The sequence below is a fragment of the Homalodisca vitripennis genome, unplaced genomic scaffold (genome assembly GCF_021130785.1).
Source record: "Homalodisca vitripennis isolate AUS2020 unplaced genomic scaffold, UT_GWSS_2.1 ScUCBcl_3911;HRSCAF=9723, whole genome shotgun sequence".
Lineage (NCBI taxonomy): Eukaryota > Metazoa > Arthropoda > Insecta > Hemiptera > Cicadellidae > Homalodisca > Homalodisca vitripennis.
In genome coordinates this window covers 542-16417 of record NW_025780052.1, presented here as the reverse complement: position 1 = coordinate 16417, position 15876 = coordinate 542, and the positions used below count along the sequence as shown (strand labels likewise).

Genomic DNA, 15876 nt, shown 5'->3' with positions numbered 1-15876 from the left:
ATTTTAAATTTATATTTTGACTTGGAAGAGTCATTAGCCAAGCAATCTAGACATCAAACTTTAGATCTAAGTTAGAGATAGAGCAGATTCAAATCCTGTCTGTGACCGTTGTACTTTCATCAGTAATATGGACTTTGTACTGTGCCAATTCTCCCCCTTATTCATTTTGATAAGATCCTCGCACAGATCAGTGATCCATGAGGACTGGCACAATAAGAAGGTTTAAAAGGGAATCAGCTTCTCTCCTTAAAAACAGAAAAACTTTTGAGAAGAACGTTTTGTTTTTTCGTCTTCCACTAAAATTGTACAAACAATTTTACTTTTTAATATATTAATAGATTCCTATTTTCAACAAAAGTGTGTCCATACTACACCCACCCTGGCCAATGTCTGCAGAGCTCTGATGACACTGCAACGTGGTATTTCAATGTCAGGAAAGTCACCCTTCCGATATTCTCGAGTGAGTCGCACCTCTCCCTCCCTCCGTTTCACTCGCTCTGCCAGCAACCGCTCCTGCCTGTCCGCCTTGGCCGTGTTCTCCCTGGCCATCTGACGGCCCACCTTGTTCTGGTCCTTCAGCAATCTTTTGCGTTGAAGTGTCGGTTTTGGCGACTGTGTCTGTGAGCCTCCATCTGGTAATCATAACAGCACTTGATTTCACCTCAGTTTAAACGACACTGCTGCATGGCATGATGTTTAAACAAGGAGAATGGTGTACATGCTAAAATATAATTTTAAAAAATTTAATTCCATTTTTTTATTTATCTTGAATTTTTGCTAACGGTAACAAGAGGCGTGTCTCAGGGATCTTTTTTGGGCCCAATCCTGTTCATAACTTTTCAAATAGTTCTTATCAGTAAGCCGATGTGTTCACATCGCTTATCAGTTCTTCGGTCTAAGGCTAAGTAGTTTGTTTTAGCCTGCCGCCTGGCTGTCCTTACCTGTTCGCAAGTTACTCTTTTGAGTTATTGTGCTGATTGAAATCAGTTATAGCTGTATACAACTATTTCATTTGTTTTATTCGTCAGTAGATTTATAACTGTGTTACTCCTGCTAACTTATTTCAACGAGTACATGGTTGAAAAATGCATACGGGAAGTGTTATGAGGATATCAGTGCAACTACTAAGGATGATATAAAGTGTTCAGACTGTACTACTGTATGTCATCTGGTGTGTAGGAGTTGTGACACGCAACAAGAAATGGAAGTGTGAAAGTTGTACGGTTGAGTGTACATCTAACAGCAGCAAGACAAGCGAGTCCGGGACTGCGACTACCAGTTCAACTATACTAGATGCTATAGCGGCTTTCAGGAAGGAAAATAAGGACAGGTGGGACAGTAACAATATTAAGTTAGACGAAGTGCAAGCAGAAGTTAAGTGTTAAATCAGACATTAGCTCTTTTAAAGCTGAATTTTTAGAAGTCAAGTCTCAGTGTAGGGAAGCTGGTGAAAATGTTGACACTCTAAGAAGTGAGAACAAGAAACTGACTGAAGAGCTCGCTACCGTGAAGCAAAAAATGCTAGACTTAGAGCAGCATACTAGGAAGAATAATCTTTTGATCTCCGTTGTGCCAGTGACACATAGGGAAAACTTGTACGACATTCTAGGAAGTATTGCACAACTACTTAATGTGAGCTGCAGGGACGTGGACATCTCCACTGCACATCGACTCCAGGGCAGGAAAGTGGACCGAGGACCACCGTCCATTGTAGTGTGCTTTATCTCACGAGATGTGAAAACGTCCTGGCTATCGGCGAGGAGGAAGAAGGGTTCTATGACGGCCCAAGAGCTAGTAAGTTCCTTCTCCAACACCCCAATCTACCTCATTCAACATCTGACGCCTTAGTCAAGAGCCATCTTCAATGGAGCCAGAGCTCTCGTCAAGCGAGGGAAACTCTCTGGACTTCCGACAGCAAGGTGATGGCAAAGCTGACACCTGATCATCGCTCCTTCCGTGTCAGGGACCTCCAGCATACTGCCCAGCTAGAGCAGTCAACAGCAGCCCAACATCTAGTACTAAATGTCTCACCACCTCCCGCTACCACTGTCATACAGCCTCTTGCCTAGATCTTCTTCATGGACTTAATGCGGTAAATAGTTAAATTTTTTATCGTTATTCTTCTTTACTTCATATTATTGTACAAACCATTTTAAAGTATTTTGTATGTATTTTGGTTATTTAGGTCTGTGTTATACAGTATTTTTTTTAGTTAATATGGTTAGTTACTTATAGGAAAATTAATGATTACATATACAGCCGCATAAACAATATGCTAAGAATTTTATCTAAGCCTTGCATTTATTATTATTCTAAATAACCACTAAGTGTTTTAAAAAGACAAAAATCCTCCTTTTCTAATTACAGGCCGATCTCATTACTTTCGACCCTCTCCAAGCTTATAGAGAAAAGTGTTAAGCAGCAACTGTAAAATTATCTCTCACAACATAATATAATTGCTGATGTTCAGTATGGATTTAGAGCTAACATAAATACATCACATGCTCTGTTTGACATTACAAAGTTTATTTCAAGTCAGATTGCGTTGAAAAAGGGGGTGCTGATTACATTTTTAGAATCGGCCTTTGATTCTGTTGACAGAGCAAAGCTTATTGCAAAGTTAAATGCAGTTGGTGTAAGGAGTAAAGAATTAGAGTGGTTCAGGAGTTACTTCCAGAATCGGCTTCAGGTAGTTTCTATAAATGGAATCAAAAGTGACAATGCTGGTGTTGATTTTTGAGTTGTTCAAGGAAGCACTTTGGGGCCTCTACTTTTCTTGATTTATATCAACAATATCTCAAAATTAAATGTCAAAGGAAAAATATTTTTGTTTGCTGATGACACGGCTGTTGTCTCTACCGGCTGCACATGGGACAAAGTTTTGAAACATGCTTCGGAAGATTTATCAAAAATTGAAATGTGGTTTGACCATAACTCATTTACAGTAATGTTCGTAAAACTAAATATTTGCCCATCGTTACAAGAAATCAAGCTGATCCTGGCCTTCAAACTTTGAGGATGCATTCCTGCAGTGATCCGCTGTCGAGCGTGTGGACCAGTACAAATATTTGGGTGTTATCATTGATCATAAACTCTACTGGGGCCCACACGCACAGTATTTGAATAAAGCCTTAAGGAAACTTATATATGCATTTTCACAGCTTGGTCAGGTTTTGACGGTGGATCAGTGAAGAACTATGTACTTTGCCTACGTGCAGTCGGTGGTACAATACGGTATACTGGCATGGGGTGGTGCTCCCGCTGCCATCTTGGAACCACTGGCGATCACACAGAGAGCAATAGTAAAAACTATTTTAAAAAAGAGCTATAGATTTCCTACTTTATTACTTTTTGTGAAATGTCCTGTGCTTAATATAAGACAGCTTTTTATTAAAAAATTGTTATAATTCATAAGAAGTAATAAACAAATGATTTTTACTGAAACTCATCATCGTTATGCAACAAGACTCAAAGATAATTACGGTTATTGCATTCCTAGATTAATTCATAGTTCTGAATATAGTAATTCATTTTATCTGGGCCAAATACTGTATCAAAATTTACCTAACGAAATTAAAGAAGCAGAGAGTGACAGCGTCATTGTGTATAAGCGAAAGGTGACAGCATGGTTACTTCATGTTGGATGGCGGGCTGCAGAGGTGCTGTTGTTGTCACCTTACACCTAAATTACCAGTTTAAAGCTCTGTTAATGAATTGTGGTATAACTATTGGTTATTAATTTCATTTTTGCATAAAACTTGGCACCTGTCAATTTCAATATGTAGCAATTAATTTTGATATGTGGACCTGCTTTTGTTTGTTAGACAAGTTGTTTGTATTAGTTCTAATCCTTTCTTTTCAAAGTTGTTAGTATTTTACATTATACTTTTAAAGGAATTTTAATTTTATTCTGTCATACATTAATATAGCTTATATGTAATGGTACGTAAATTTAAGAAAGAACTCTTCTCAGCACTCTGACCTGTAGTCTTGCTGGGAATTTTCCATACGAATAAGCTTTGTTTTTCTTGTATATTCTAAGTATGTGGAATAAAGTGATTTGATTTGAATAACACTCAAAACGCTAGTGCCAATACTATCAGCTTAATGTATGCAGACGATACAACACTACTCATAAACAGCAACACAGCAGATAGTCTTCTTACAAGAACATCAAACAGCTTAAAAGCAGTCTTCAGATATTGCAGAACTAATGAATTAATAATAAATTTGTCCGAGATAGTCCAGATCAATTTTGGCAAGAAGAGATTTAGAACATACCTAAAATCTTCATGGACAACCAAGTACAATTCTATCGTATGACAGCGGACAGTAAATTAACTTGGAATGATCACATAAACCAACTAAGCAAGAAGGAGTGTAAGTCGTCAAACACATAAAATTAAATGGGGGACTGAAAACTGCAAATTGTGCGCTTGTTGAAGCTCACCTCAGATATTGGTTTGCTCTTAGGGGTGGCTCGTCAATAGGAGATCCTAACAGAATTCTACTCAGAATCTGACCTTCATCCTCGCTAAAGCTGCAGACAATCTTTTCAATCACTTGGGATTCTCCCCATCACCGCTCTTTGTATAAAAAGTTATTCTTCACACTAAAAACTTACGCCTTCCAACTGGGAAAGAGATACCTAGAACACACGGAAAGCAACCGACTACATGCTTCAGGGTAAAAGAATGAGCAGAATGGTCCTACAGTTGCCTTCCCCCAGGATGGCGTCTGACCTTCTCTCACTAAATAGATCAATGTCTTCTCGGGTTATAGGTCTGATTACGGGACATAGTCACCTGAGGAAGCATCTTCACAGAGTGGGCATCCCTCAGGAGGATCCGCTCTGTAGAATGTGTGATGACCAGGAGGAAACTGCTGAACACCTGCTCTTTGATTGTCCTGCAATAGCAAGGGAGTGGTATGCCATCTTTGGTAGTTTAGACAAGAGTGGTGAATTTCTCCAGGAGGACCTGATAGGTTGTTTTCGGCAGTTTGTGGAACTGCTAAACCGTAGACTGGTAGACTTCCAGGGTGCGCAAATGGCCCTTGAGACTTACGTGAATGGCAATAGGCCGCCCCATAGAAGAAGAAGAACCAGCTACATACTGCCACACCATTACGTAAGTCTCTTCAAAAAAAGCCGTCTTACAAGCTGAGGAACATCCTAATCCAACAATTTATAATTCTGAAAGGTAATTCAAGAAGAGTCTGAGTTTGTTGGTTCTTCGGTTCCTTGGACCCGATCTACATCTTGGGAGAAATTTATGGGCTGTGACTACCTGATGCATTCTATTCGAGATTCTGAGTTATGACTTACAATTAAAAACTTATGACACCTGTACAACCTATATAATGTTATTGAATTTGACACATAACTGTACTTGAAGGTCATGGAAATTTGGCTATTGACTACTAAATGCAGAAGAAAAGATTTTTGAACAAATAATTAATTGTGAATTGTTATAACAAATTACTATTATTTACTATTCTAATTGATTTAAATTTGCTATTCTAATTTATTTAAAACAATGTGATGTTTGACTGCAATTTTAAACAATTAAAAAATCTGTGTATATAATAAAAGTAAAGAATTTGATTTACTAGTATTTTAATAAATGCTGATTCAAGGTTAAAGAATATCTAATTAAAAATGTATAGTTCCCCAAGAATAAGTTCTTAGGCCGTTTTTATTAATTATTTCATTAAGCTTTTAATATCTCATATACACTTGTTCTATATGCTGATGATACTAATTTTTTGGGCTACAAGGAAAGTTTAGGTGCAGTAGTAGAGGACAAAATAGGAAATGTAAATACAGTCCTAGAATGGTTTGAAGAAAATTCTACAGCTTAATATAGAAAATAATAAACGAGAATAAATAGTTTTTTATTATTGTATTTTTAAAGACATGAAGCCTATGAAACAACAGGACCCCTCATATTTTGGTGAGAAACCAAAAATTGATGTATGATTTTGCACTTCATCCAAAAAGGACAGGTATATCTCATTAACCGCACCATATTTGTTTAATTTGTATGTAGCCTTGGTGAGTCCCTCAATAATTTGTTATTACAAACTGTATGTTTTGTGTTGTTTTTGAGTGATAATTGACTGTTATACTTCACGCTTTGCACTAGTATTAGTGATAGCACAAGTTTCCTTATTCACGCTTATTTGGTGGTTTTTAATGTAGACCGAGAATCACTTTTTTTATTTCATGCAACCAGTTGATCAATGTGAGCAATAATACCTGGTTCTCCAGAGTAGTTATCTCGTTATTCTTGTGAATCTTGCTACGGTCCCCTCGTTTGTGTGAAATTCTGCTACGTTTCAGGTCCCAAGTTGGCTGTGCGATTTTGCTACATTCCAGGCCCCCGTTTGTTGTCCAAATTTTCTCACAATCGGTATTCAAAGTGTGCTGCCCCTCATTGGTTATGCGACTTGCTTTGTGTTGGCTAACTCATATTATTCCAAGTTGATATTTAAATAACGACCAAACTTCAATGTCTGTGGTGTTGTTGAAAGTGTAGTTTGTATTAATGAAAGTAGGCTACACGTTATATATATATCACTAGCACTGGGTCTATATTATCTCAGGTTTTTTAAGTAGGTTGAATAATGGTTCAACCTTAATATTACTCTATTGAAAGTTCTGATCAATATGATTGTTTATATCATACTAAAGTTCACAAAATATTCACTGTTCTTATCAATCACTTTGAATCAAATAAGTTTTGAAAGTAATATTCTTTAATTGAAAGCTTATTATCTTACTTACCACATTTCTTTGTAGATGGGATACTCCAGGGGTGCCCAACCTTTTTTACCCAAGGGCCACATTGTAAAGCCTTTATGGCCAGGCGGGCCAACATCCCAGGGGATATGGAACCCCAAACAAAACGTATTGCCCGGGGTTTGTTCCAGAAATCTTGTGCAAAATATGAGTTTTAAGGTTATTTGGCCCTTGTTTCCTGATTATTGTAATTTCTTATTATTTATTAGTTGTTAGGTAAAGGTTTATAATATATTATGTTTTTAGGTTCTTTTAGTAGAAATAAATATAAACCCAGACTTTTAGACGTTTGCTCTAATTCTGAGGGAAAAATAAAAAAGTCACCAATAAATTGAATACATTGATTTTAATTAATCCTACTAGGATACTAGGACATACAAATTACGTGGCGAGTGGTGACCTTGAGTTGGGTAGGGGTTACGTTGCGGCACCGCGCGCTGTGCCGTGCTTTACGCGCGCTCTATTCGCCAGCCGGCAGCCACCACCGTAGTCAGTGAAATCTGTCTGCAACTACTTTATTTCTTTCAACACTCATACTCCACCAAAAGAATACGGCTCGTTCTACGTGAAATCGGCTAGACTGCTTGGTTCTCAAAATTTGTATTTATTTAATATTTAAAATGCTTGTAAACAAATTTGGTTGTTTTGGCAACAAGGCGGGCCACATAAAACTGACTCGCGGGCCGGATTCGGCCCGCGGGCCGTAGGTTGGGCAGCCCTGGGATACTCAATGAAAGACAAAGCAAATGACTTTGACGTCAATTTATTTTATATTATACTGTCTAATTCTACTCACTTTGCTTTGATTTTTGTTCACTAACACAACATCCCATCCCTAATTACAACTTCAATGCACTATTGTACAGTTTCAAATTTCATCTATACGAGTAGACGTCCTTACTGCTTCAAGTCCAGACAGAGAAGAAAGATTCTCCGTATAAAAACTACACATACCGGTTCACACAATGTTCATCCCCTCTCCCGTTCAAATCAGCGTCTTCACGATTGAATATAATTTGATTCTTTTCTTATGATTGTTGAAATTTATCACGTTCACTATAATTGATCAATTTAAGTCTTTCTGTTTTCTTTTATTATTTTTCTAAAGCTTTTTTATTTAAATTTTTAGCAACATGTGCTTTCTGACGTCATCAATATGCAAGTTTTATCCCACAATTGGCTTTTCTGCGTAATTTTATTTAGTACCTTTGTAAAACACGAATTTTGGTTATGTATAACTCATTTTAATTAATTAAATTTATTCCCGTATAAAGTTTAATATATTTCTCCGTTATTAATTAAATAAATCTCAATTCCGACAACATGTGATTCACTGACGTCACAGTGCAATGCACAGGGGAAGTGTAACTATTAATCTCAATAAATCTTTATAAGTGATTTCCTTTGTTTACAATTCAATTTTAAAAGCTTGTATTATAAAAATGAGTCATGAAATAAATTTTGCTCTTCTCTTGTAATAAAAGAAGTATTGATACTATGATTGGAGCCAGTGTTCAAAACAACTACATCACAAAAGTCCAGTAATATGGTACTTGACTGTAATGTGGGTTTCTTTTAACAATTGTTCTTTTTTCTTTCTACAGGGTATTCAATGTTTTGAATATCTCATTTATTACTTGATGAAGACACACATAAAATTTTGTGATTTAACAAATACATTTTATTCATTATTTTGTAATAAAATACTTTGCAAATATTGGTACCGGAATTGCATTTGAATATAACAATCCTTCCACCCAAAATCCCTTGATTTCATTTCCTTCCATGAGGCTATGGTGAAATGCTAATCTCATAGTAATCAGTTTTGGCAACAGTGAAGTTTAAACTTCCCTTTTAAAACCTAACAAGAGTCTTCGTCAAGAACATTGCAGTTTCTAATGAACCCTCACTCTTACTCTTGGAATGTTTCAGAATTCTTCAAGTACATCAAAATTTAAAGAGCTCAACAACGTACCTGTTGTGTCGATCGGTGTGAGGAGACGAGACCCAAAGTCTTTTCCCTGTTTAAATGAACGACTCATTGATGTACTCTGGCCTCCGAAACTGTACAGACTAGCCTCTTCATCATCACTGCCTGACACTGAAACAAGTACATAAAAGAACTCATTCAATTATAGTTATCTCAAATTTGTTTTTAAGATCAAGATAAAGTAGAATAATTGCAGTTGACACCCTATGATAACAAGGCTATGAGTACATCAGACAATGTGTCATGTAACACCTTCCCATGCGCGCATATTTCAAGTATATATCACCTTTCATTCTTGACATATTCTGTGGACAAACAGGCAGACAAACAATAGAGACAGAAAATACATTTTTCCGGCCCCTTGACATACAAAATTTCAAGTCGACAGCTAAATTTATTTTCGAGACATTCCTCAGAGCTCTGTAGGCTTTACTAACGTTCAACTAAATTCTAAGAAGCTTAATTCATAAAAAATATTATCAAACACCGTTAGTTTTGAAGTATTGAAAAATTGTATTTTGCTTCATGGTAAAGGAATCTGGGGAGGAACAACTTTAGTGTGTTTTAACAGAATATTCTTAATACAAATAAGAGCTGTAAGAATTATTAGTAAAAGATAACCCCACTGATTCTTGCAGGAAGCTTTTTCAGGATTCAAAAATCATGACTTTATCGAGTTTATACCTGTATGTGTTATGCAAATATTACACAAAACATAAAAATAATTTTTCTCGTGATACAAACGGCAATAAACATAATACCAGACATAATTTTATACAGAAAAAACAACATAGCTCTTCCAATTTTGAAAAATCCATAAATGATACGATTTGTACAATAAAATAAAATATTGAAATGCAACAAAGAATTGGTGTCCAGCAAAAGGTTTTTAAAGAAAAGAAAGAATACTTTGTTAATGAAAGCATACTATTCGGTAAATGAATTTTTTTATGATCCTTTCATATAAAATAGGGGTTTTTTTATTACTTTAAATTGTAATAGTAATTTTAGATTATGATAGTTTATAGTCAACAATGTTTCAAACTTCTTACTGAATCTTTATATTAAGAACTGGTTAACTTTGTGTTATCTAAAAAAAGTTTAGTGATGACCTTATTACTTTATATTGAAATCTATGACAATTCTCAATGTATTGACTGAGAAATACAAATCTATTATCTATTGTCTATAAGGATCTCAGTCATGTCTTCTTGGAAGGGAAAGTCAGCTCCGTATCAGCCTCTCCAGTCAAAGCAGGCAGAGGGGTTGCAAACTTTATGTCTAGGGTAGCAACAGCCCTTAACACTTGGGGAGCTCCACCAACTCCAACTGTCATATGCCGCAGTAGACTAGACCTATCGATCTACCCTTGTATCCAGAAATATGAACATTTGGGGTTAGTGATGTGCAGCTCCTGGACATTCATAAGATTACTCAGATTTAAGTGACACATTGGTTTTTGCTGTACCCAGTGTGGGTTCAACTGGAAGGTATAAACCAAGTAGAGGTGAACCATTCTGGTTGAGTATACATTACTTAGGGGAAAACAAATCATACATATTGTTGTGATCTCAGAGTGGCGAAGATCGCAACTGTAAGCAATTGTTTGATTTATACTCAAATGCTATTTTATTCCAAGTATGTGCCAAGATGAATGAGAATGTTCTCTTACTTGACACTATGAGACTGGAGGAGTACAAGGAGGACTGTGACTGTGTAGCCCTCAACTGGAATTGGATGTTGGAGAGAGAGTCCAGAGAATCAAGAGAGGACGAGGACAGTTGGCTGGCCAGTGTGTCGGCAAACATCGGAACAAGTGCAGCATGTTGAGTGCGCCACGATCCTGACACATGATATTTCTGTAGCACACGCACGTTTAATTAACAAATTGAAAAAACAATTGATTTGAATTTAACACTAAACACAACATACAAAATAATTTTTTAATTTGTCATGTTCACTAAACCAACAACAAAATACAACCACAAGTTTAAGCAAAAGTACCCACTTCAAAGGCACAATTCTCCAATGGATTATCAAAGATGTTCTGGTTAAACTCATTTGTCTGTTCACAGATCTGGAGCAAGAGGTTAATGACGATTGGTAGAAACATATCTTCACACGAAGGAGAGTACAATTTCCTGAGGATATCCACCAAACGACTGCAACTGTTGTTTTGTGCAAGGTGGTCATTGACAGTCCAGAACCTGTAAAGAGCATTTAACCATGAAACTTTGTTAGTTCAATGATTTGTTTAGACAAAATCATTTCATCAATATTTACTCATACATAGGAAAATCATTTTTAGTCATATCCGTAGATAAATTGTTGCAGGAAACAGATATCTATTTTTCAGGTCCTTTACATTTGATATGATAAAGAGTTGTTCTAGAATTTCCTTTAATAATTTTCTTTTTTTTGTTTATCATATTGTTAATCATGTTAGTTTTGTAGCCATTAAATAACGTAATTTCCTTTATTTTCTTAACTTCTTTTTTATAATTTTCTGTTGTTAATGGAGTATGTATATTATATTCTTGTATTTTTAAAGACATATGTTTTTATTTAAGTACAAAACTGTTTATATTATTATTATAACAACTTTTATTCAGTCATGTAGGTCTGATGATGTACTCCTTGAGTACGAAAGGCCTCACAGAAATAAAAAAGTATATTATTGAAGTGTTTGTTTTAAATTTATATGTTGTACTATTTATAAAATTATATTTAAACTGTACAAAAATAATTTACATTAGTCTATATTTTCTTTTTACTATACTGTTTTTAATAATTAAAAAATAATGTTGTATCTAAAAAATTGATTGAATTATGATAAGTTGTTCAATGAACCACTAGAGGGTTAAAAGTGATCTAAACATAAAAAATATATTCCTACTCATAGAGTTTGTCCCGCAATTGTTTGTCTGGATCAGTCAATCCAGCAACAAGTACAGTCTGAGCCTCCTTCATCAGGGCCTGCGCTCTCTCGTCTCTCAACAGTCTGAAACAATGGGAAAAACATCTCAATGATCTCTCCCAAACAATGTATTCTCAATTGCTTTATGTTTAATAGCCCAAAAATGACATTCAATATTCACTGCTGATAGTTTTCTTACTTGTAATTATCGTACAGCCAGGACACGATGTCATAGACCTCTTGTCGAAACTCAACCCGCTTGTTGTTCTTCTGAGACATTACAGCAGGCAGTAGTTCACTCATCTCAGCAGGTGTGAGGCTCACCATCAGTTTCTTGACAAACCTGAGAGTGGCCACTTGCACATCGGGAGAGCTGCAACAATAAAGGGTATGGAGAATCTCTCACAATCAATTGAGTTGAAGATCTCAGACTAATTCTACTATATGATACTAACAATTTTGTCTGAAGTATAATAAAATTTCCAGCTGTATTCATCGTTTACTTTCTCAGTGGCAGCTGGTAAAGTTAAACGTATTTTATGAACTCAGTGATTTTGTTTGTTTAAAAAATTGGGTCAAAAAATTTGTATCAAATATTGTATGAAAAATGAAACAGTGTAGAAAAGTGTTGAACATTTTAACAAAGGCCTATGGTGAGTCTGCTATGAGTAAAACAAGGGTTTACGAGTGGTATAACATTTCAGAGATGGCCATAAAGACATTGAAGATGATGAATGCTCTGGACGCTCTAGCACATCAACGACCAATGAAAACTTAAAAAAGTGAAAGAAATAGTTATGAACATTATAATTAGAGAAGTCGCTGATGATGTCGGCATATCAACTGACTTATGCCATAACATTTTTTCTAATGTTTTGGGCATGAACGTATTTATGGTAGCAAAATTATTGAATTTTGAACAAAAACAGCAGAGAACGGAAGTTGCTCAAGAGTCACTAAATTAAGTCAACAATGATGCAGAATCACTGAAATGTGTTATAACAGGTGGTGAAACACGGATTTACAGATATGACGTAGGAACTAAGACTCAATCTTCCTAATGGAGGCATTCTGGATCGACAAGACCAAACAAGTACAGCAGAACGTGAAGATATGTTCACTGTGTTCTTTGATTGTAATGGCATAGTGCTTCATGAATTCTTGTCATAAGGTCAAAAGGTCAATATGGAATACTACCTACAAGTTCAACGCACTTTGTATGAAGTAATCAGAAAATAATGCCTGGACAGCGCATCTGCTCACATTTCATTGCTTGTTTGTGAATTTTTGGCCAAAAAAAGTACTGTAACGATGCCCCAGTCTCCAAATTCTCCAGACATGGCTCTGTGTTACTGTTTTTTATTCCCAAACAAAAGAGAACCTTTTTGTGTTCTCTTAGGACAAAAAGCTGAGAAATTTTACTTAATCCTAAAAGGACCTTTAGGCTGCTTCTGGAGTGACAGGATATTCTGGATGAGTAAGGTTGGGGATAGGAGCCACACCTGTCGAAATTCATGAGGAAGCCGGCTCTGTACCAGTCTCTCTAGTTAAAGCAGGGAAGTAGCAAACCCTTAAATCTAGGCTAGCAACAGCCCTTAACACTTGGGAGCTCCACCAACTTCAACAGTCATGTCCCGTAGTAGACAAGACCTATCAGTCTACCCTTGCACCCCAATATCTCAACATTTGTTATTAGTGATGTGCTGCTCCTGAACATCCATAAGGTTGCCCAGATTTAAGTGACACATCGGTTATTGCTGTACCCAGTGTAGGTTCAATTAGAAGGTCTGAAGTGATCCTTCCAAGCTGACATTATTCTACATAACATCCATGCATCAACACCTAATGAGAACTCTGCAAAATGCATAAATAAACCAAAAAACATCCAGCGCAAGAAAATATTAACAGTAACCTAGCCTGTATATCACATTCACAAAACAATACTTCTTTAACCTGTAAGAACCGTATAGATTCACAAAAAACAAATATTAATAATATAAAAACCTTAACCTTATTACACCAAAATGCTCAAAGTATCCTAAATAAAGTTATACAGCTGGAGTATCTGAGTCATGATGTAAATGTAGATATAATTGCTATAAGTGAACATTGGTTGTCAGCAAAAAACTTAAAATATTTTCAGATAAAAAATTACGTTGTAGCCTCAATTTATTGTAGAATTAGTTTGACACGGGGAGGTTCTTGTCTTCTTGTAAAAAATCATATACAATTTATTGAACGTAATGATATTTGTAAATTTAGTGAAGACTTTGTTTTTGAATGTTCCTCTATAGAGTTAATTTCAACTAATTCTAATAAATTAAATATTTTAACTGTTAGTTGTTACAGAACACCAGACTCCGATATTCATATATTCATTTCCAAGTTGCAATTGTTATTTGAATTAGCTTTGAAAGAGAAAAAGTACTTAGTTGTCTTAGGTGATTTTAACATTAATTTATTAAACCATAACTCAGAGTCTTTAGCTTTTAAGAATATTTTAAAATGTTATAATTTTAGATATTTTATAAATGAACCTACTAGAGTTACCAAAAATGTTGAATCTTGTTTAGATAATATTGTTAGTAACATACCTCAGAATCTGCTATCAAGTCTTAACCTTCACTCTGGCTTTTCAGATCATAATTTTTCTCAAATTTTGAAAATAAATGTCAATAATTTATTACTAAAAAATGAAAATAGTAAAATAATTACACATAGGATATTTTCTGAGCAGGGTCATAGAATGTTTCATGACTTTCTGCAAAAGGAGGACTGGTTTGATGTGATTTCTGGTGAATCGGTTGATGCAAAATTTCTCAAAATTTGTTGATAAGCTGATATTATATTATGAATTAGCATTCCCATTAAAAACAATAACAAAACTTAAGTCAAGTCCATATTCCTGGGTAACTGATGTGGTTAGGGCAAGTGCTGTCCTGTCAAGGGAGCTGTTTGCCAGAGCCAAGTCAATAAACACAGAAAATAGCTGGAAAGAATATAAAAACTTACCTTAAACATCATAAGAAAATAGTCCTTTACGCAAAAAGAGAACCCCTAGTAAATAAAATACAATCCTCTAAAAATATTCCAAGAACAACCTGGAATATCATTAATTCAGAGACTAAATCATTCGCTTCTGTAAAAAACATTAATCTAATTGTTAATGGACAAGATATTACTGAGCCAATGGATGTTGCAATAGCATTTAACAGGCACTTCACAAGTGTACCTCATATTATCTCAAACCAACTTGACTTGCTGAATTCAAGGCATTACGATCCACAAAATTTTTTGCCAAATCCATTTGTTAATGGTTCATTTTATCTCTATCCTGTTTGTGGAAAAAGAGATAATTGAAGTTATAAGTAAATTTAAATCAAGTAAGTCACCAGGCCTGGATGGAATACCTCCAAGGATATTGAAGGAACACATCCACATCCTGTCAAAACCTCTTTGCTCTTTGGTGAATAGCTCCCTGACTCACGGAGTCTTCCCTGAATGTCTCAAGGTAGCCAGAGTAACTCCAATATTTAAAAACAATAATTCAAATCTTGCAGAAAATTACAGACCTTTCAGTTCTTTCAGTTTTTTCAAAATTATTAGAAACTATTGCAAAATTACGGCTTGAAAATTTTTTAAAATCATTCTCAATAATTAAATAAAAAATCAATTTGGTTTTCAATCTAATTTGTCAACTTCAGATGCTATCATAAGTTTAACTGATTATGTGCTAACTGCCTTGGACCAGGGACAGTCGACCTGTGGCCTGTTCTGTAACCTCCAGAAGGCTTTTGATTGTGTAGACCAATTGAAATTTTGTTAAATAAATTGGAGTATTATGGCATCAGAGGAGTTGCTCTCAATTGGTTTAGTAGCTTTCTGAGGGATCGCAGCCAGGTTGTAGAGATAGTTCAAAACAGTGCTGGTTCTGTCCATAAATATCTATCTCCTGCCCGCTATTTGGAGGCAGGCGTACCCCAAGGGTCAGTTTTAGGTCCAATATTATTTTTAATTTTTATAAACGACTTACCCAAGCAGTTCAATTTATGTGACAAATTAATTCTCTTTGCTGATGACACCACTAGTTTGATTAAATCTGACAATAAAACTGAACTATCTCAAAAATTATATGATAACATTAGTTTGATTTTTAACTGGCTTAAA

The 15876-nt window shown here is 35.4% G+C and overlaps 1 protein-coding gene across 1 annotated transcript in view; it reads right to left on the bottom strand.

Moving 5' to 3' along the window:
- LOC124372741 (DNA-dependent protein kinase catalytic subunit-like) overlaps positions 1-12082 on the bottom strand; it is a gene marked incomplete at both ends in the record, with an annotated part of 64391 nt that extends 52309 nt beyond the window's left edge. The window contains 6 exon segments of the mRNA XM_046831152.1: positions 379-632; positions 8778-8903; positions 10465-10651; positions 10801-10999; positions 11689-11793; positions 11909-12082. Of these exon segments, the coding sequence (XP_046687108.1) occupies positions 379-632; positions 8778-8903; positions 10465-10651; positions 10801-10999; positions 11689-11793; positions 11909-12082 (1045 nt within the window).
- Between the last annotated feature and the right edge of the window lie 3794 nt (positions 12083-15876).